General features: G+C 41.4%; 1 protein-coding gene across 4 annotated transcripts; it reads right to left on the bottom strand.

Moving 5' to 3' along the window:
* Positions 1 to 413: 413 nt before the first annotated feature.
* ipo9 (importin 9) lies at positions 414 to 21048 on the bottom strand. Of its 4 annotated transcripts, none has more exons than XM_037746450.1 (24): positions 20735 to 21048; positions 15103 to 15164; positions 14870 to 14956; positions 13827 to 14028; positions 12934 to 13022; positions 12595 to 12681; positions 11561 to 11680; positions 11221 to 11321; positions 10702 to 10760; positions 10436 to 10587; positions 8787 to 8885; positions 7660 to 7766; positions 7368 to 7507; positions 6940 to 7102; positions 6070 to 6296; positions 5623 to 5771; positions 5306 to 5434; positions 4881 to 5156; positions 4624 to 4790; positions 2839 to 2972; positions 2563 to 2682; positions 1707 to 1820; positions 1501 to 1577; positions 414 to 1296 (listed from the first exon to the last, which is right to left on the bottom strand). In XM_037746450.1, the coding sequence occupies exons 1-24, from the start codon at positions 20886 to 20888 to the stop codon at positions 1186 to 1188; spliced, it is 3126 nt and encodes a 1041-aa protein (XP_037602378.1). In that variant the 5' UTR covers positions 20889 to 21048; the 3' UTR covers positions 414 to 1185. The 4 variants fall into 4 exon arrangements, with proteins under 4 accessions (XP_037602378.1, XP_037602433.1, XP_037602515.1 ...); XM_037746505.1 differs by having other exon boundaries at positions 1707 to 1817; positions 20735 to 20888; XM_037746587.1 differs by having other exon boundaries at positions 2869 to 2972; positions 20735 to 20888.
* Between the last annotated feature and the right edge of the window lie 1488 nt (positions 21049 to 22536).

Below are 22536 nucleotides of genomic sequence, written 5' to 3'. Positions count from 1 at the left end.
ATCCGCTTACGACTACATTAAAGTGTTACATACCATTTAATAAATGTTTATATATTGCTTCTAAATGCTAATTACACCTTGATTGCTCAGTTTTCATTTCTCCATAGGTAGAAAAAGAAAATGTATGCAGCACGTTAAGATGCCATTCTGAGGCAGCATGAAGAGAGATCATGTCCTAAGTGGAAATATCATGGATTTTTCAGTGTTAAACATCAGACGTCATTAAAAATGTGAATAAAGTGTACAAAGTTATATTACAACAATTATTATTTATTTATATATTTTTATTTATTATTTGTCATGTTATTACTGTCATTTGTTGTAAAAACAGTAATACAAAAAAAAAAAACTGATTAAAAGAACCTGCGTATTTCATATTCACAGCTCGGGGAGACAAGAGAGGAATCCGGAAATCAATCTGGAAATGTCGTCCTTTTGGGACTTTTATTTAGAAATTCTTTTCCATCCCAAATTTCAATGGGTGCACAAGGAAATGACAAGGCTGTGGATCACAATGGCAACAGTGTGAATTTCCCAAATACCCACCGAACCCAGAGACATGACAGCTGGTCGAAGAGCTTTTCATTTCCTGTCGGAGACAGTCAACGCTTTTTTTCTGGAGTATAAGGCCGCCAATGTTTCTCTCCCTCCCCCAAAGATCAGGATGGTTGATATATTTGACTTTCCTTTTATCAATGTAAAGTCTCTCGGAAGTGTTTTCCATGTGTCATTTTTTACTCTGTTTATACAGAAACAAAAATAACGGGCTAAGTTACAAATAGAACATGGCAAAATAGTCTGTTTATATTTCATGGTTCACCTGTCCTACTGCGCAGCCTCGACCTTTTCATTCGATCCTCTCGTCCAGTCTGAAATTACTCTAAAATGGTGAGTCCTCTGACCTTCTTCAGGAACAGACCTGGGCAGGCCTCTCACCTCTTCATCCTCCTTGCTGTAACATCCGCAAAGACCTCCATCCGATCACGAGTACGTAGAAACAGGGGAGGTATGGGTAAGTGCATGTCCATCTCTTTTAACCCCATGTCCTTCCTCTGCCAGGCCCATCGTCCCAGTCCTCCCTTTTCTTTGCTCGGTTGTAAACTCATCATGAGCGCATTAAGTTGACGGGGCGTTTAGGAGAGAGTTTAGATGGAGGAAGATGTGTCGGAGCGGCAGACGGCGGGGCTAGAGGCCTATAGACTGCAGGGTTGTTCTCTCGGCGGTGTTGAGGTGTCCTGAGAACATGCTGTAACATGGCTGCTGGGCAAACTGTGTCAGGAAGTCTGTCAGGTAAGCCTGAGAGAGAGGACAGGTGATAGACACAGTGCAGGTCAGTTATAATCAGACATCAGTGTTCTGGAAAATAACACCGCATAATCAAGTAACAATTATTCAACAGTAGTTGTACAAATGGCGTTCTTCATCCTTAAAGTCTAATCTGACCAGGCTGGCAGTATTTGAAATGAGACATGTGGAACTAGAAGTTGAGCGTTAGTGTACCTGCAGATCAATCTGATATATGGGGTCTTTCAAGGCATCTGGATCATCCTCCTCATCATCCTCGTAATAATCATCATCTGTAAGACAAGAACACGGCGGGAAACTTAGCGACCTCAATACAAAGTTCTACGTTAACAGTATCAGCCAGAAGTGGAAACTGAAGACAAGATGCAGAAATAGCTGAGGCACTGGGGAGATGCTAGTACCGTATTTGTTGGAGGCGATCAGATCAGAAAGCAGCTGCCCTGCAACGCCTTCATCCTCCTCCTCATCATCATCCCCGCCGTCTTCCTCTTCCTCCCACATACCGCTGGAATCTGCTACAAACAACAGCTTGTGATTGAAAATGTCTGCTGTCCTATTCTTTAGTTTACAGGCAACAAATACAACTGTGCAATCTTTCAGTAAGTCCAGCGTAGGGATGTGACGGTGAGGAAAATTTCCCACCGGTTAAGAAACTTGTGAAAACACCGGTGTTACCGATTATACCGGACATTTTACAAGAATAGATGACGGTCAAATATGTGTAGTGCGTTTACTTTGATCTTTAACGTCGGGTGTCTGACCTCTCCAGTCCAGCTTTTGCTGCAGGGGTCTACCTGGTGCCACTTTGCCTCGGACACCGCCTGTGCCCGCTCCGTCCTCCTCGTGGCGATTACCTCATTAACGTTATGGTTCCCTTATAGCATTGAGTTTAAATCTGAAATATTGCCAGATAGGCGCTTTTGCTTTTCGCTTCGACACAAAATCTCCGCTATCGTCTTGTCTGTCAACTCTCTCTCATTCCATGTGCGTGAAATCTGACTACTGCTATTCTGGGCTGGTTCTCCATACGGAGCAGACACATTCACTTTCAGTTCGTAGCGTCCGTCGTCCGACCATCTATTGATAACATGCCGCTGATATGCCAAAATGAACTAAATGGGTTTCTGTAAAAAAGCGAAACAACGGTGGATACGTAATGTAACCGGTGTGTGCCCGACCACCGTGTAACACCAGTAACACTGACACCCAATGTCTGGAGTTCATAACTGAAAGCATTTGTGTTATTTGTATGATCACCTTGACTCCAGTCGGCGGCGTTCGCCCTGCTGGCATTTGCCTCCACTACGGTCGACAGCTCATTGATGATCAATTTAAAAATTTTCACTAGCAAAGGAATGTTGGTCCACCTCTCTGGGTCTGTGGAGGAGAGATAAACAAACAGTGAAGAGCACGAAGACACAGAGTTCAATATAATAACAGCACGCACTGTCCTGCAGTACATCTCCTAATATCGCTGTATGGACGTAATGTGATGTACAGATTCAACCATCTCTAGATCATTTGACGCCTTACTCTTGGCAGATTTGGAGCGTGTGCGGATACCGTCTTCAGGGCCGTAGATCTCTTCTCCCTTCACCACGATGTCCTGGAGACGTTTGTCGTCAGAGTTGAGACCTTGCTGCAGCAGCTTACAGAGAGCCACCGTGCTGCAGGAAGAAAAACAACAAAAAGACGACAACAGTTTTAAATATGTGGCAAGGGTGGAAAAAATATAGAAATAGGTAGAGCTGTACAGGAAGCAGAAACTGTTATTATTAATTAATGCCGGCCGATCAAAGTCCCGGTGAAACGGAATATTTGAACGGTGTACAGTTACAAGAGGGATTTAAATCAATCCTTAGCATTTGATTGGACCGCTAAGAAGTGGGCGGGCTTAGAATGTAACGCCATACAGAGCTGCACGACTGTGGCTCCACACACACCTGCCTCGTCACTAAAAGTTGCAGAATGATGGATGGATGATGTCATGATATTATTGGTTTAAATTGGTTGGTACTAGCTTACGAAAGCACACGTTATATTTTGTTTTACAGGAAGAAACAAATATTTGATTTTAAAGAAAAGTACGAAATAATGTTTTTGTATATATTTTTAAATAGGTGCACAATATGACCGGGGACGTGATCTACAAGAGTTAAAAGGGCATTTTTCATTTCGACTTTAAACTTAAACTAGTTTGTATAGTACGTGTTGTTTAACCATGTCAAAAACCAGCTGTGATAAAAAGAGGACAGGGGATTAAATTTGGGGATAACTGTGCACATTTGCAGCCAGTCTCTCTTAGAAGGCATTCATAGTGTTGCACTCATTTATACACAACAAAAGTGACAGAAATAAAAATTAGCGTCAAGTGGGTGTGATTAACTGATTGTCAGTTTTGGAAAGATGATGGACTGTAGACAGCCCCCCCCATAATTCTGACATAAGAAAGGCCTTTTCATGAAGCATGCTTGCAGTTTAACCTGCCCCACCTTTTGGGAAGTACCAGCAGACGTAGACATGTTGATGTCGCCATCTACAGGCTAGAAAAATAATCACAGCTGCAATTTTGACAACGAATAACTGCCGTTTTGTCTTTCACATTTAGAGTGTGCACACATTTTTGCAGCAAATAAAACAACTACTTAATGATTAAGATGAAAATAAATGTTAAGGAAAATGTGCTAAAATTGCAACAGCTTTCATTTTCTTTGCCTATAGATGGAACATTGGCTCTTTTTCTATTGTAGGGCTTTTCCATTGGCACTTTTGGCCACGCCGATTTGCGTTTCCATTACCAGATTTTGCTGCTTCACAATAAAAAAATTATGGGGGACTTTTATTGTGAAGAATTTATAGGAAATTAAATGTATTTATTACCAAATTAGCAAAGCTTTGTTAGCGGCTGTTCTTTAATGAAAACAAGTCTACTTATACTGCAGGGACGAACAGTACAAGTAGCAAAAAATGATGGGGGACTTTTATTGTGAAGAATATAGGGAATTAAATGTGTTTATCCACCGTTTTACAACTGCTCCTTTGAGTGGGTAGCCCTGTTGTAATGGAGATGCAAATCACTGCATCCCACGTACTGTACGTATGGAACAGGGGCTTTGGTGGTTCAGATTAGCATTTGTAGATTGCTATGACGAGAATGATGTGATTGACAGAGCGAGCGGTGTTATTATCACTAGCATTAGCGAGCAACCGACACACCACTAGCTTATAAACAACCTTTGGCTGTAAATTCAACTTGTTTTATCGGTTTAAATTTTAAAATGTTGTAAATATAAATGATGAATGAAAATGTTGTCTGACCTGACTTTACCCTCGTACTGTCCGTAGAAGAGGTGCTGCCTACTCATCCACTCCGTCATGACGAACTCCAGCGCGGGTTTCCCCGTCGGGCCGGGCAGACTGCACAAGAACTCCAGCAGAGGATCCAGCTGGGAGTGAACCAGGTGGGCAAACACCATGATCAGAGACTAAAGAGAGAGAATAAAGAACAGGTTATCAAACACACATCAGGAACAGGTTTGATGGTTCATCCTGTTGGTGAAGTGTCCCCCTCCTACCTGCATGACACTCAGAGTCTCAGCTTGCTGCATCTTGCTCAGAATCGCTCGGAGGATCTGGTCCAGCTGTTCCCCGAGCTGGGTTCCCGCCCGAGAGATGAGGGTAGACACCAACCTGCCCACGAAGGCGGCCGTGAACTCGGAGGTACGGGGGTCCAGCAGCTGGTTGACCACCTGCATGACGTACCAGAGGCCGCTGTTCCCCTGCTCGTCCCTCCACTGAGCGATCTGCTCGAGGGCGACGGAGACGTACGCCCGCAGACACTCGCCTCCGTTCTGGAGAGTGGAGGAAAGAGCAGAAGCAAAAGGAGAATGAGAGGAGAGCGGTGTTGCCACATACTATATTTTTTAAATGTAATATTTATTCTACATCAATATCAAAGTGCTTGTGTCTGGACAAAATGCAAAAACGTTGTTGGGTTTACCTGCATTATCGTGTTGTCGTCAGTGCGTAAGGTGCACTGTGCCACCACAGGGAACGCCTGGCACACCAGCATCTCTGAGAGAGGGGGTTTGGTGTTTCGGACAACTGTAGTCAGGATGTCGATAGACGTCTGTAGTGCAGACGGAGGGGGAGGAAAAAGTGGTTAGATTCTGTTATGAACCTCATGAAACAACTGATGATGACATTGCAAAGCAGAACTGATTATTTGGGTTTGGTCCCGTAACACTTCCAGAGGTGCCATATATAGACAAAGCCAAGTTTCAGATGATTAATGTCAATGTGCCAGTATCTACTTACAGCACAAAGACCAGTGGGGATCTTGTCGGGGGGAGCCTGCATGATGCTGACCAGCGTGGGGATGAGACGCATCTGCATGGGGCCCTGGCAGCCTTCGATTTGTGCCAGCTCCTTAAAGATGTCCTGAGCCAGGGACGCCACGACAGGGTCTGAGGAGAAGAGAGGAGACGGGGCATAAGATAAGAGATAAGAGACAAATCAAATCTACGTGTCTCTTAAATTAACATGTCTATGTCTTCTCTGGAAAAGTCTGAAAAGCTGCTACACTTTGCTAAAAGGAACTGATTCTGATGTCAAAGTATTAGAGACAAGCTGGTGTCCTCTAGTAAAAGACAAAAGGATAAATTAAGTAAGAAAAAAACATAGAAAGGAAGTTGAAATGTAGAGTACGGTGTAATAGTAGTAAAAGTCTGATAAAGGACTTGGTTAGAGGAGCTACAGTAGTACCATTGTTATATTTAAGGAAAATAGCAATGGTGAGGGGGCAGATTTTGTTCTCGGCGCTGGTGGTGAAGGCCGGGTCGACGGTGCAGACGATACACAGAGTCTCCATGACCAGGGTGAGCACCTCGGAGCTGAACTGGGCGGCCAGTTGGACCAGTCCCTCGAGGATGCTGGGTAGGAACGGCTGAAGGACATGGGTGCTCTCTGACAGCTTCAGCTGATCACAATACCTGGAGAATGATAGTAGGCAGCAATGAACAGACAGTACCATTTCTATGATCAGCAACGATGATCATCGTAGAGTGTAGTAGAAAATACATCTCCCAGCATCTCTAAAGCTCAGTAATTAACAGGTTACATCTCGTTTGTTTAATGTGTGTAAAAAAACTACGTGGAAAAACAAGATTTTGGCAGATTTTGTTACCATTGGACAGAGTTGGGATAGCTGTTCACACCCACTTCCAGTCTTTATGCTAAGCTAACTGTCTGTAGCGTCATATTTACCACACAGACATGAGAGTGGCATCTTCTCCTCTAACTCTCGGCAAGTAAACAAATAATGCTTTAACCTTGCCTATACCAGGGATCATAATCAGTCTGTCCAACTTTAAATTTAAATTGTTGGTTTTATGACAGAATGTGTTCAGTTTTATTGTCAGCTAACTCTGCCAGAAAGCTTATGGACTAATATAGTTTTTGAGTTTTTAAAGCTTTCAGCATGAATAGTGAGAAGATCCAGGTGTCTCGATGGCTGTACTGTGGTTTCTGGATTTTTAGATAAAGTTGTTCATGCTCCGCTGTGTTAGATCACTAAAAATAACACAAGAACTCTGTGTTTGTGTGTCAGCATAGTTAAAAACACAGCTCGCTCACCCCCAGATGGCCCTGACCGCGGAGATGCGGACGGAGGGCGGCTGGCTGTCGTGGAGGCCGCTGACGGTGGCCTGGAGGAACTGCTGGATGAGCTCAGGAGACATGGCTGCCGTGAAGCGACTGGCCGCCCACAGAGCCCGGCCGAGGAGGAACGGAGACGCCGCTGGTCAAGGAGAAAGAAAAACAAGAGAGACGGCAGTGAAGAACAACACAAGAGAAGACAAATAAGAGAGACAAACAAACTAATATGGTCTCATTTTTGTTCAATAAATACATGTTTTGTAGCAATGTGTCCTGTATGAGGAATTGAGGCACGTACAGAGGAAAAAACAATACAGATCACCAGAAAGGTAGCACTGTGGTAGACAGACTTTAGGGGTCTTTGTGCCGTGTAGTTGATCACTTCCAACTGTCAGTTTAGGACTCACCTGGCAAGTTGAGATCAGCGAGGATAACGCTGGCCAGGAAACCATGCATGTCAAACTGGATACGACCGTTTTTCACGTTCTCTGTGATGATGGTTTTGACAGAGCCGAGGGCCAACATGCAGGCCTCATGGATCTTCCACCTGGTTAAAAAAATAAATAAATAAATAAAATTTCTGACTTAAAAGCGCAGGTGAAATTACAGCAGGAATGAGGCTCAAATTTGGCAACGTTTTAAGACCAGACACTGAGATGTAGTCAGAAAGAGAGGTGTTAGTGTAGAGCCTCTCCTCACCAGTGCTCGTTGCCACTGTTTTTGGCCTGCTCTGCCTCCTGGAGGTGTCTGGTTGCTGCCGCCGCCAGCGCTGCTGCGCTCTCATTCTGAAACTCTGCAGCAACGGCCTGCAAGCAGAGGTCAAAGGTTACCATCATTATACAAACACACTCTTCAGAGGCCCTGCAAAGTGAGCCGATGAGCTATGAAACCACTGCAAACTTATAAATGCTGGACATTTATGACCCCTGTTTTTACATGTGACCGCCTTGCTCAGCATTTCTACGATTCAACACTGCGTAGAAAAATCACTGTTCATAAGTCGTTTTCAAAGACTACTAGGGCAACAGATGCCTCGAGTGTTTGCGGAGGCTGTGTGTGTAGGAGAGGAGAAAGGAGAGCAAGAAGGCATATTTCTCCGAGACGATGTGTAGAAAGTAACAGTGAGCATTATCAGACCAGACTGTAACTGGACCTTGTTTAACATACGTTTACATGCACATTAATATTCTACTATTATTCTGAATTTGATACTGGTCGTGTAAACAGCTTATTCTGTTCGGATATTCTGAATTAGGCCTTATTCCGAATGGAGACATGTGGGATATGCCAGTATTATTGTGGTATTAGGAGCATTATTTGGACATGTATACAGTACATTTAGAATATGCGTCTCAGTTGGGGATTTACGGAAGCTTGCGACACACAGCCTCTTCCCTGTTTACGGCCAGCTCTGTGCGTTGCACTCAAACCAACTAGCCGACAGTTTGCAGAGATGCACGCCCAAAAGAAAAACCCACATTTCTGGTCGGAAGGAGGAACACACCTACCATTAAACATTGTGAAAGACTTGGATATCAACAGGTTTTTGTATATGCAGAAATATCACAACGGCAACCATTTCAAGAAAGTGGTTGAAGGAATAAAAGGGGGAGCCTGTGTTCGCACAGTCGAACAAGTCCGCCACCGAAACTCTCTCAGCTATAGTTACACAAGATGGGATTTCACCCAAAAAGAAGAAGAAAGCACAAGCTGTAATAGTGTTATTTTAATTTGGGCTTTAAAATGTCACATTTTGTCCATCACATTCTTCTACACAGATTTGTTGTGAATTTACAATAAGAGAGGTAGGTTTGTTTTTATCTCACCAGCAGCAGGTCCTGAGCAGAGATCCTGACAGAGTATGAGAAAGTGTCATCATCCTCATCCTCTACAAACTGCTGGGGGTTCGCTGTCCACACTTTGATCTGGAAAAAAAAACAAGAAAACAAACACTATTTATACAGCTTACTTCCATCCATGCACCCACCCACTCAACGGCCATTTCAACCTCATGTGTTAATAGAGAAATTGGCCACTTTTTATGTGGATGTCCAATCAGTGTTGATGGCAAATGTGGTCGATTGAAGCAATAAATTCCTCAGTGCGTGCTATATTGACTGAGAAAGCTGCAGTTTTCAAGCTGCAAAATCGGTTGTTCTTCCGTATACCAGTGACGTGACAGTGACGTACGTGGTGTACGGAAGAACTGCAGAGCTGTGGGGCACAATGCCGCTCAAAAATGTCATTGTTCAAATGAAAATGAGCATTGACACAATAGTGTGCTGTTGTGTGGTGTGCTGAAAGTTTCCTCCTTCAGGGTCCTGAAGATAAACTGGAAAGACAACTAAGCCCAGTAGGGTGATTTTGTGGCAAATTTTGTCACTGTATTTAGCAAATTTAATGGTCTGCCTTCGAAGAAGGAGTGAGAGTCGCCAACGAGTCGCCAACGAGCCGCTGCGGCGGGGCACCTGCTCCACGGGCAGTCACAAGGCTGAGAGATACAGCTGGGAAAAACAGTGTGTAGAACTGGCATATTTTCACATCTAACTCTGTGAATTAAGGATTTATTTTGCCCAAACCAGAGTTGTTGGTTGGTGGAACAGTGGAAAGACTAACCAAGATGTGTTTGGTGGGTTTTATTTAGTTTCTGTCCAGTTTGAATGAAGTGTATTTTACGATGAGTTAACAAGGCAATTAAGCCTGTTTTAGTTCGGTGTAAGAGAGAAACATGAATTCAGAAGGTGTACAGTTATATTTTTCTGTTTAGGTCTAAGAATATTTCCTTCTTTATTTATCAAACGTAGCAAACGTTCGCACGCTGCATCCTGGTAAATGCAGGCACAGCCGGCACGGCTCCACAGCAGGAGATATCAGCTTTCTCTGTCAATATAGCACACACTGGGGAATTTATTTCTTCAGTGGACTACATGTACCATCAGCACTGACTGGACATCCACATAATAGGGATGTGCATTCCAAGCAAAAATACTATTCGAAAATCACAGGTGAATTAGTCGATTATTTTTCGAAAATCGCAGCATACCACTCCAACCACCCCCATCCCACCGCACCAGCTGGTCCGTGGAGAGACACACAGTGGGGGAAAACGACATGTAGCGTCGGCACATTTTCCCATCTAACGCTATGGATTAAGAGATTATTTCGACCATATTGTTTGAACAGTGGAAGAGGCCAGTGGAACGACAAACCATGATGGTTTTGGTGGGTTTTATTTTGTTTCTGCGCTGAGAGAAAAGAGGCGAGCTGAACGTGCCACACACGTTTTACTGTTAGTAACGTTACTACCAGCGCCTGCGACGGTTAAAACAAGGGGAAAAATATATTTTTTAAGACAGGACAAATAGTCGCATAAACTAGTAAATTTTTTTTAATTTAACGACTATTCGAAAAATCATGACCCATCCCTACCACATAAAAGGTGTCAAATTTTCCCTTTAAGGTCATTCCTCCTCACCTGGTCCTCGGTGATCTGCATGTACAGGATGACGTAGTAGATGAGTTCGGGCAGGGCTTTCTTCACTGTGCTCTTAAACTTGTTGTTCTCCAGCAGTGTGTGGACAAACTCAAAGATGCTGAACACCAGATTCTCGAAACCCAAAACCTCGCCTGCAAAAATGAGCCAATAAAAAAACACAACAGACAGACGATTGAAAAGGTGTTTCAAATGCTGCAAACTCTCAAACCAATGTTACATGTTAGCGGTGAAGGCATTCTGCTCACCATCCGAGTCTACGGGGTCATCCACTTCCTCCGTGTAGTTGACTTCTGTTCTCACATAAGTGAACGTATGGTTAAGGAATACTCGCCTACAAAAACACTTTCAGTCTCCTTAGCTTTTAGTTGTCATGTTTTGTTAGTGCTCATCTTCACAGGATTTTTACATTATTATTATTTGGTTCACTCAGTCGGAAAAAATCGGATGAGCGGGGTACACAAGATTCATTTCAGTTCTAGTTTCTGTGTTTTTCTCAACATGAAAGTGTTTTGATCTTGCTGAGTAAGCAGAGAGGCTGATTAGTAGGTTAGAGAGGATATTCTGCAATCAAAAGGCCACAAACTCCAGTCTCACAAGTGTCCAAAAGGAAGTAAAACCTCTGGTTATATATCACGTTTTTTTCATCTCAAATGGAAGCTGGTTTCACTCACTGGTCTAAGCAATACTTTGATAACACAGACAGCAGTAGTTTAGTCCAGCAAGAAATTATTAGCTAATACGCAGTTTGGCATTGTGAAGGATATAAAGCAGCACTTTCAGTCAGTGTATTCCACACAATGGGTAATATCTGCTGCATGGAGGACACCATGGGTTTGGGGAAGTTCTTCACTAACGCTGTTACTGCCTGGGAGAGAGGATGAAAAAGAAACATAATTACAAACCACTTCTCTTATCTTGTTTTTCTTGAGAGAATAAATATAATGTGACTCACAAACTACTGCATGTCATTATCACCCTTAAAAAAAGGACAAACACCATCATTTGTGACTCTAACTGCAAAATGATTTACAGCTTAAACAAAAAACATTGTTGAGACATTTGAAGGTTACGCTAAGCTACTGCTCGATGACTCTTTGGTCTGACCTTCAGGACTTCCATCTTGAGACCGCTATCAGACGAGAGTCCATCAGGCATCTGCAGAGCGTGCACAAACGCTTCTGTGAACTGCTGCACCACGGGGAAGATCAACGCTTTGGCTGCACCCTACACACACACACACACACACACACACACACACACAGAAGAGGTAGTTACATTATAAACACGGTATTGACAGGTTATACGTGCATGCCACTTCCATTCTGTAAAAAGTACAAATATAAATGTGACACAACATGAGGACAATTTCACAAACACTGATTTAAATAAATCTCCAAACAGTCCCTCAGAAAAATGATCTCAGAGATGCAACGATTGCAATTTTTTTTTTGGCCAATTCGGATTCAGTGCCTGCCAATACTAATTTCTTTTCTTTTGAAGAACTATAATTGAGAGCATACACAAACATTTTTTTTACTTTTCTTAAATGGAAAATATTCTATACTGTGTATGTAGGCCTATTATGAAGAGTCAAAACGTATCTAAAACTATGTATTTATTTATATAAACCTATTTAGAAGAATGAAAAGGTGTATGTATTATATTATATTAACTTCCACTCCCACGGCGAGCATCGTCCTCCCGCCTGCCCCACACCTACCGCTCAGGAGCAAGAGGAGAGGGAGTGACGTTGGCCGAAGCGCCGATCACCGCGAATGAATTACAATATAATAAAAGAGGGTCTGAAAAGTCAATAAATCTAGCGAGAAAGTCAGCAAGTTGGCAACACTGTGTGTGTGTGGCTGCAACAATAGTCGGATACCGTCTGTGCCGCTGTGCGCGCAACGTGAACCACAATGCAGTGATTGCATGTAAATTTGACTATCGGCTATATCTGAAACTGATCGGCCGGTCAAAAAATCTCTGAAACTGCAACTCGATAAGATGAAACTTTTTCCATGTCAAAAGAGGTTTAATCAAAAATAAAAATGTTCAATTATATAATTAATTCAAACTAAATCTATTATGTAACTATTCATGTGATAAAATCATCACATGTTTTGTTGTGACTGTCTCACCTTCTCAAGCTCCTCAATAGCACAGATGAGGTTGGCACAGGTGGTGAATATCTCCACTGCTCTGGATCGGGTACGAATACTGTAAACCTGTAAAACAGCGAAGGAACATTTAAAACTTCATATCAGGCAAACACAGTGCAGAACAAATAGGGATATTATCAGTAACATAGGACAGTTCCCACTGGTGGATGACAAAATGTGTGGATCCAGAATAAAATAAAAAGCTCAAAAATAACTGAAGAATAATTCAACTGTGTTTTAAAACAATGAAACATTGTGGTGTGCAAAAGTACACTGTAACCTTCTTGTTGACCAGTAGAGATAAGAAATGCAGCCTACCTCGGCCATGGTGAAGATCTTGTACATTTCAGGTAAGATGACTGGAGCCACCAGCGGCATCTGTGTATCAGTCACCTCCCGAGTAAACTCTGGACACAACAGACAAACAGGTCGTCACATAACAATATGCATGGTTACTCTCTGGTTATTGTTTTTCATGGGGGGGAGGGGTGGGGATTTCTACCTCAAGCGTTTACTTCTATTGAAGTAAGAATGAACAAAATATGCAAAAAGTCAAACGAGACAAATAGGGCAGGTTGGCAAAAGCAATCTGAAGGTAGACATGACAGTTTGGTGTTTCTTATCTACAGTAACACCCAGCAGTGACGCATGTTATTTGTAAAACTCAATGTAAACAATAAAGAGGAAGCACTGATCCCAAGTGTTCTCTCCTGATACCTAAACATGAGGTCTTGGTTGATACCCAATACCATTGCTCTTTTATACTTTTCCATTTAAATATTTTATAAACACATCAGAAACTGATAACATCAGATCCAGCATACCATCACTAATAAATAGAGGAATATGCAGTTTTAATGAACTCAAATTACTTTGAGCCGGAGTCTGAATGTTGATATGTAATGAATATAAATGCTTGTGCGTAAACAAATATATAACAGCACTGAAACCTAATGGTGCCATGCATTTAAGAGTTAAAATGGAGTATAAAATGGTTTAAAAACTCATCTTTTGGCACTGATGATATTGCTAAAAACATTATTAATGTTAAATAAACTGCCTCTGCCCTTAGAAAAAAGTAACTTATATTCTCATGAATGCTCTAAATCTCCTTATAAAAATCTAGGTCCTTTTTTTAGGGCGTTATACATCATGTTTTAGAGGATGTACATGTCCAGCTTTAGCGTGTTTAAGTGCATCGTATTACATACCTGTGAGGACCCTCATGGCCCCGTGCACAGCATTGACGTCCCCGCTGACCAGCATCTCCATCAGCAGGGTGAACAGTTGCGGCCATGCCTCGGGCCAGTCCCAGTGGGCGATGGCCGACACGGCGTACGCGACGCTGGAGCGGACTTTGCTGATCGCCTCCCGCAGACCGCTTGGCAGCAGCTCCCTGATGGCGGCTTTAGCCTTGAGGGGGGATGACAGGAGTTTGACAACATCAGCTCAAAAAGCCCTCGGAGGTCAAATTAAAATTGTGCGCAAGAATAGTACTTTCGAAAAAAATAAAACTTCTGCCAGTAGCAGCATTACTTGCCAACCTTGAGACCGTAAAAAAAGGGAGGATTTCGCGGAAAAATTTGAGTTTCAGAAACTTTGTTTCGTGCATTCTGGTAACTTTAAAAGAGTGAAAATAACAAAATAATAAGTACACTGCAACAGCATTTTTATGTTAAACTTTTGATTTTACTTTTAACTCCAAGGAAAGAAAACTGAATAATTCACCCCTCTGGTGTGAACTTGGCATTTGAATCTCTGGCACAAACTAATAATCATCTGTTTTTATTTATTTTTGCTCCTGCTTGAGTATTTCTTTCTCGTAGTACTCTCCATTTCCCTCTCCTTCTCTCACTCACTGAGTGCAGTGAGTAATGCCCAACTTTGGGTGCTGCACACTGTGGTGAGCAAGGCTTAAACGTGAGCTCAAACTGCGCTGTGTCGTGAGTGTAGACTGCTTTCTTCTCCCGAGAAACGACAGTTGGTGTAGCTCTATTGTCGTCTGTCTTGTCGAAACTGTAGGGATTATACACACTGTTCAGTTCCAGAAACAGGCTAAGATAACGAAAAGGAAAAAAAAGTGTGAAAAATTGTCATCAATCGGGAGAAATACCGGAGAATTGTGACCCCGGGAGGAAACCGGGGGAGGGCAATGAAAAACGGTAGTCTCCCGGGAAAATCGGGAGGGTTGGCAAGTATGAGTAGCAGGCAAAACTGTGTTTACTGTATTTAAAGGTGGTTAAGTATGGTTTACCTGGTCTGTAGTTTCAGGAGGTCTGAATTTCTCTGACTGGGAACACCAGTGAGTCTCCACATACTGCTTCAGGATGACCGATGCTAACTGCAAACACAGACGACAACAACACAGCCATGAGGAAAGGAACAGGTTAGTCACAGACAGGGACACAATCAGGGCAATAAATACGCAGATCACGATCAATAACTGTCTGAAACCCCTCGCAAATGTCTACTTTTTTTGACACTCACCTGACGGATTGCGAGTGCTCCCTGAGGATCAACTGTGAGTTCTGCCAAATGGACGCCAAACTCTGCAACATGAACATGTCGGAAAAGACAAAAGAATTATTAATCAATGAATGTAAAAAAATCAGAGAGTTCAGAACGTATATTATACGATAAGAGCAGGCTCATCATATCACTAGGGCTGTCCAGAATACCATTTTCTGGGCTTTGAAGCTTCAGTGAGAAATATTTGAAAGTATTCGAAACTTCACGTTGCGGCGCCGCACTGCAGGCTGACATGTCCTTCTGTCTGTCTCCATCTCCCCCATTTCAGTGCCAAACAGCGATATTCGTCTGAGAATAACTAATAATGACTCATTTTGAATATGAATAATGAATAATGTTGTGTGATTATTCCTTATTTCATGGGCTATTTGGGGATTTATACATTATTATTATTACATAGTTATATATATATATATATATATATATATATAGTTATATATATATATATATATAGTTATATATATATATATATATATATATATATATATATAGTTATATATATATATATATATAGTTATATATATATATATATATATATATATATATATATATATATATATAACTATATATATATATATATATATATATATATATATATATATATATATATATATATATATAACTATATATATAACTCTATAGATATATATGTATAACTATATATATATATATATATATATATATATATAGTTATATATATATATATATATATATATAGTTATATATATATATATATATATATATATATATATATATATATATATATATATATATATAAAAATATTAAAAAAACGAAACATTCGAATAATGAATTGGAGGTCAAATACCATGGCAACGGTCAAAGCTTCGAAGCATTTGGGTCAGCCCTACACAACACAGAATTAAAGCGGTTCATTTGGGCTAGTGTGAAAGCTGTCAGTCGAACTCTGGTGCAGACTAAACAACTGACGGTCCGTGTATATCGGAACCTACTGGTCGAGTATCACACCAAGCGGACTCTGGTGCGGTTCGTTTGTGGCGTGAAAGCAAACAAACCCACCACAAGATTTTAGCGTTATGGCAGATATGTGGTTTTAGCATGATTTCAAAAGCTAATCTACTAATAAATCCATCTGCTGATTGTGAAATCTGATCAGGATCTGTATTTAAGGCCATGTATATAAGCACGTCAGCACAGGTATTTTCCTTTAAGTATAGGTCAAAAGTTGTTAAAACTGCTGTGCTTGTATCCGACTCAGTCCATTAAAAAGTGTGTGACAGCAATACCACAGTACGTCGATTATGTGCGCGCCCAGACGTTTGGACTATGCGTTTGCACCCGTCATCTGGGAGCATTAAAGTGCTGCATAAACTTCTATCAGTCACCGGAATAAGATTTCCTCACGTGGGTCCTGATTATGCAGGATGACAAAGGTTGGTGAGTTACCTGTCGGTCTGTATAACTTCATGTTTACTCCTCTTGGTTGGTTTGTAAAAAGGCAGTGTGAACAGGAACCGGACCAGAACTAAAATCAAACAAATGTACCATTTTTTCCCCCTTAGTTCGGACCAAATGATTCCAACTACAGGTGTGGAGGCACCCAAAGACACTGACAAACAGGAAAACTTGTCTTTCAATCATATCTCTAAAAATTCCAGTGTCATGAGTCATGACACAAATCTGTCAACACAGACTCAAGAATGTAACTACTGCCAAAGATGCCTCGACTAAATGACTTCAACTGTTTTGTGCTTTACGCTTGCTCTTTTGTGGTAGATGTTGTTATTGTTCAAGTTGTGTTTAGATCATTTGTTTTCACTTCAACATTAAAGAGTCTTTTCCTGTGTTTTTTCCTTTTATCCAGAAATCAAACTGGATCATGAAATAGCGGCTGCAACATGATGACCAAAAGGCACTGTGTGTGATGCAAAGGAAAAAAAAAGGAAAACACAAGACACATATAGGCAGAACAAACAAACAAACAAACACGTAACAGTCTCTTAACTGGAGCTGAATCTGACAAATGTCTAGGTATGTTGTTGTGAGCCTGTGTACTACAATAACTGACAACATTGGTATAATTTGGTTCCAAGGCGAACAGCATTGGGTAACACTTCATTTTACAGGTCCTCACATTTCATGGTGATTAGATGATAATAAGCAAGTAACCTATTTGAAATGTCTTTGGAATTACTGCCAAATTACCCCAATATTTAACTCAAAATTTATTGAAAATTACTTTATTATAAACATGATTTAATAATGATTTATGATTTATATGCTAAAATAGCATATCATGGTTAAAATAGGGCCCTTATGATTGAGAAGCGTCTGTGTGCTGCTCTTCATCAGAGGTGGAAAACCAAAACTAATAGAGGACACTTCTGATCAGTCACAAATCTCACCACTGTGTGACTTATTGTCTACACAAATGTAACCTGGTAGCTAATGTAATGATTCAGGGAGTTATTTAAGACATTTAAAAGACAATTTTTTGCTAATTATTATCTATTTACCAGCAGACATGGAAATAAAGCATATCAATTAACTTTGTATTCTTTTTCGTGGAAATGTATTAAATAAATTACCAGCTATTTATTACTGCTTACTGGGAAATAACGGAATATAATTATTAAATCATGTTTATAATAGATATAAAATAATAATAAAATTCCAGAGTCAAGTCCCGATTCAAGACAGCCAAACAAAGTTATTTTTGATACATTTTGAGGTAACTATTGGGAGTAATTTGACAGTAATTCCAAAGAAATTTCAAATAGGTAACTTGATAATTATCACATAATTACCATGAAATTTGCGGACCTGTAAAATGAAGCGTTACCCAACAATGCAACAACCGATGAGCTGTAAAGCTAGAAGGGCCCACTGGTTTGAACCTGACAGGCATGCAGAGTGTCTGTGATAAATACAGTACAGGATCAACCTCAGCTCTGATCCAGCTCTCTCTCTCTCTCTCTCACTGGGTTTGTACTGAGAGTGACATCAGGCGCCAGAAGACAATGTTAGTGCTGACAATCCCACAGAGCGTCTGCCTTAGAGAGGGGCCAGCGGAAAGGGTCGGCCTCGCTGCGACGCTGCGGCACAGCCGACAGACAGCGTGCACAATTAGCCTTTCACCAGACAGGGGCACGAGGATCGCAGGAAACACAATGGGAAGTCTAGTGGAGTGTGAGCTACAGCCACTAGGTACTGTATCCATCTGTCCCAATGAGATCTTTATCAACATATGGGGATTATTTCCTCAATACACCAACTGTCACCAATTGTTTACATAAGATATATTGTCAAGTTCATGTCCAAGCTGCTTGTAAATTCCATCAACTATATTTTGAGACCTTTAACAACCATTTAATGGAAATTACAACAGAAAATAGACCAATTATGTCACAGCTGAATAAAAATAGAACTGTTTGTTCAACTCTTTTTTTGCCTTCCAGAGGATAGAGTACTTAACTGGTTTCATTTTGTGCTGTGCTAATAAATCACGCAATTATATTGCTTATATGGGTCGGTGATACACCACAAACCATTGCCGGGTGGCATAAACTGGTATTTGAGCTAATACCAATGGAATATCTAACATACAGATTTAAATGTAAAATTGGTGATTTCTTTAAGGCTTGGACATCCTTCTTTAAATATGCTGGTAAAAGACCTACAAATATTGTACTAAAGGGTCTGATAGATTGCAATATTGAAAATTGGCAAAGTGACATTTTTGGGTCACGTAAGGCGAGCTATTTATTTACTGACTTTTATTTATCTTGTTTTTTTTTATTTTTCTTAAAATGTTCTGTTATTGCATCATTGTCGTTTGTAATCAACTGTAACGGACTGAGCGCCTCCGTATCCTCATACACGTATAGATGCTATGACATATTAATGTGATTGTGTACAATCATCTCTTCGGTTGTGTTATGTATATCATGTGTCAGGTATCGAAGTCTGACGTTTTTTTTTGCCACTGTGTGTTGGTGTATTGTTGGTTTTGTCTGCGTTTGTGTTTAAAGGGACTGTTTGTAACTTCTTACGCGTATAAATCACCCGGGTCGGTGTCCCATGCACGCATATGCGCGCTCGCGTGTGGTTACGCTGTTCAGACTCAGACTCCAACACAAACTACACAGAAGCACCAAAACCGCAAAGTTATATCTAGTGAAGCCCGTCTGTTAAACAGTGTTGGCCGCGGTCGGAGGACGCGGGAGAGACCGTAGCTTTGGTCTCCAGGGCCGGAGTCTCTGCTGTACTCTGCTCCTCTGCCTGCTTGCCTTCACTCAGCTTGCTCCACCTCATGTTCATGCGCGCACACTCCACACTGCAGAAGAGTTAGTTTAGCTCTGAGAATATCTAGTGAATGTACAGTGGACGTTTGTGCAGAAATAAATGCTGCAGCTCCTCCAGACCAACAGAGGTTTCCCGTGTCTTGTGAAGTGACGAGGCTCTGCAGCGAGAAACGTTATCATCTCTGACCGGGTGCCGGTGTCTCCCCTGTTCCCTCCGGCCGCGGTCGGAGACGATAACGTTTCTCTGAAGCAGGAAAAGCCAACACTAGGATCAGCAGTGATTCATGGAGAGACCTTCGTCTGGTCAGCTAACATTACTGCCAAGCAGGTGAAATATAGAGTGATATTGTGCTTTTAGCTGACGTGTGTCGCCTCACTGTGTTGAGCGATGCTCGTTCATGTCTATGTAGAGCGAGCACAAGCGCGAACCCGACGCTGACTTTCGTTGACTTAACGGCCACAGGTGTCGCTGTTAACAAACATTTCTGATTCTTACAAACAGTCCCTTTAAAAGCATAATACAAAAAATGTAAAAAAAACAAAAAAAAAAACATGGATGTATACATGTGAAAGTATTAACTTTAACTCAAGCAACACAACTTGGACTGGGAGGAACAAGAAGGCTCTTTGTTACTGCAGTAACGGTCAGATAAAATATGTTTTTGTAAGAATACTTTATAGTAGTATGAACTTATATATATATATATATATATATATATATATATATATATGCATGTACTCTGGGACAGTTGGTCCTCTTTGTCTTCCTCTCTCTCTCATGTGCATCCTGATGGAAGAGACATCTTCGCGGGCATTGGATGCTATGGTTGCCATAGCGACCGTGGAATAAATTAATGAGATTCAGTTTTTGGGGAGTAACGTTAGTTAACATTAACATCCGGGACATGTGGGAGTCGGTTGCTGTAGCTACTAACTGCCCCCCTCTCTTTAACGTTTAAATGAACGGTTGGTTTTAACGGTTGGCTAACGGCTGTAGATAGAGCCGTTGCTGTCATAACTACACTTGTGACACAGTTAGCTAGGACTTGTCCGTTGGCGTCAGTTGGAGCAAGGCATGGCAACCACGTTACCAGTAGAGACAGCCCGTTGTCATGAGCTTTAACTCGGTACATCACTAAGTATAACTTGTGTTAAACATGGCCTTAGCAGGGCGAGCTAACGTTGTGACTGTGACTACTTATACACAGTTAGCAGTGATATGTCCTCATGGTGCTCGTCTCTGAAGAGGCCCACGTTACAGAGTGAGAGCCCCGGTGATGACTCCCTCTATAGCTCTACCACTCACCCTCTGTCACTTCCAGCACTTTGATCTGCTCCTCCGCGGCGGCGCGCACCTCCTGAACCGGAGACAGGATGGCAGTCAGCGTCTCGATCAGAGCCTCTTTCAGTCCCTGCTGCACCGGGCCGGCGGCAGAACCGGACCGAGCCGCAGCACTCATATCCTGGCTGTGTGTTCACCCGCTACAGAGTCAGTCAGGCAGTCCACAGACCACCGGGAGGAGCAGAGAGAGAGAGCAGCCAGAGAGCCACAGAGGCGAAGCGCGCCAAGGCATGGAACCGAGGAGGCGGAGCTACGAGGAGGAAGCAGCACGCTGTGGTCCGGTGAGGAACCACGTGGGTACTCTGTCTTTGTTTTTAACACGTGGCTCCCTCTAGTGGAGCGGGGGAACATGATGCCTTCAACTGCTGGGTTATAATTGTGTTTAATACTTTTTTATTTGTTTTTATTTCACGACTTCAAATTGACAAGCTGAAGTAGGCGATATTGGAGCAAATATGATTATGATATGATTTTCTAAAGCCTGAAAACAGAGCCATGAGGAGGTGCAGGAGTTTAGTTTTCTCTCAGAACTCTTGAATTGCAATATGCTGAAAGGTTATTATGGAATTTTAGCACAATGATGCCAAAAATATTATGCCACTTCAAATTTTTTCAAAATAAAACATGTCAATCAATGAAGCACGTGTTCAAAATTTTAAATTAGGTATTCGCTTGCCTATATGAAATTAAAATCTTTGTGGCCTTTATTTGCTTTAAAGCTGAAGTAGGAGAGATTGGAGCAAATATGATTAAAAAAAGTTGTCTTTATAAAATGGTCGCTATATCGTGACAGTAGTACATGAAACAGGTAACCTGAAAAAAAATCATGTGCCTCTGTGTCCTCCGGTGCTCCTTACGACATCTGCAAGATTTCACAGACCGGAGGAAAACAAGCAGTAAGAGCTGATCTTGGAGCCGGCTGTCAATCACTCGTGAACTCCGACCAAACGGTCAAGCTAGGCAGCGCTGATCAAATACGAATCAATATTATGTTACGTTAATGCCTATTTCGGAACCATGTGTTTATTTATTTATTTTGTCTGTCTTTGTTTTTAACCAGTGGCTCCCTCTAGTGGAGCGGGGGAACATGATGTCTTCAGCTGCTGTGTTAATTGTGTTTAACTTCAAATTGACCTCAGGGCGAGATTGGAGCACATATGATTAAAAACAAAGTTATTTGTATAAAATGGTCACTATATCCTGACAGTTGTACATGAACAGGTGCAATGTAAATGTGTAATAACACGTTGGTCAATGTTTTGTGTCACTTTTGCAATGTAAATACTGTAAATCTACTGTTACAGATATGTGCAATAACATGCTGATCACTCTGTGAAATAATTATATAATTATCTGACGGACACTTTGTGCAATAATCTGGCAAAACTGTAATCTGGCACAACTGTCATCTCATCAATATACATATTGTATTTTTATATTTTGTATTGTATTATCTTTTATATATTTTTTTATATTGATATTGCACTATCTCTTTTTTATTAAATTATCTTTTTTTAGCACCTATGGGATTGTCACAATCTAATTTTGTTGTACTACACAATGACAATAAAGGGCTTGAATCTTGAATCTTGAAACAGGAAACCTGAAAAAAATCATGTGCCTCTGGTGTCCTCCGGTGCTCCTAATGGCATCTGCAATATTTCACAGACCGGAGGAATACAAGCAGTAAGAGCTGATCTGAGGTCTGCTGTCCATCTGCTGTCTATGAGAGCCGGCTGTCAATCACTCTCGAACTCCGACCAAAC

Source organism: Sebastes umbrosus, chromosome 1 (genome assembly GCF_015220745.1).
Source record: "Sebastes umbrosus isolate fSebUmb1 chromosome 1, fSebUmb1.pri, whole genome shotgun sequence".
NCBI lineage: Eukaryota > Metazoa > Chordata > Actinopteri > Perciformes > Sebastidae > Sebastes > Sebastes umbrosus.
Note: the sequence above shows the minus strand (reverse complement) of the source record. Positions and strands in the feature narration are given on the sequence as shown.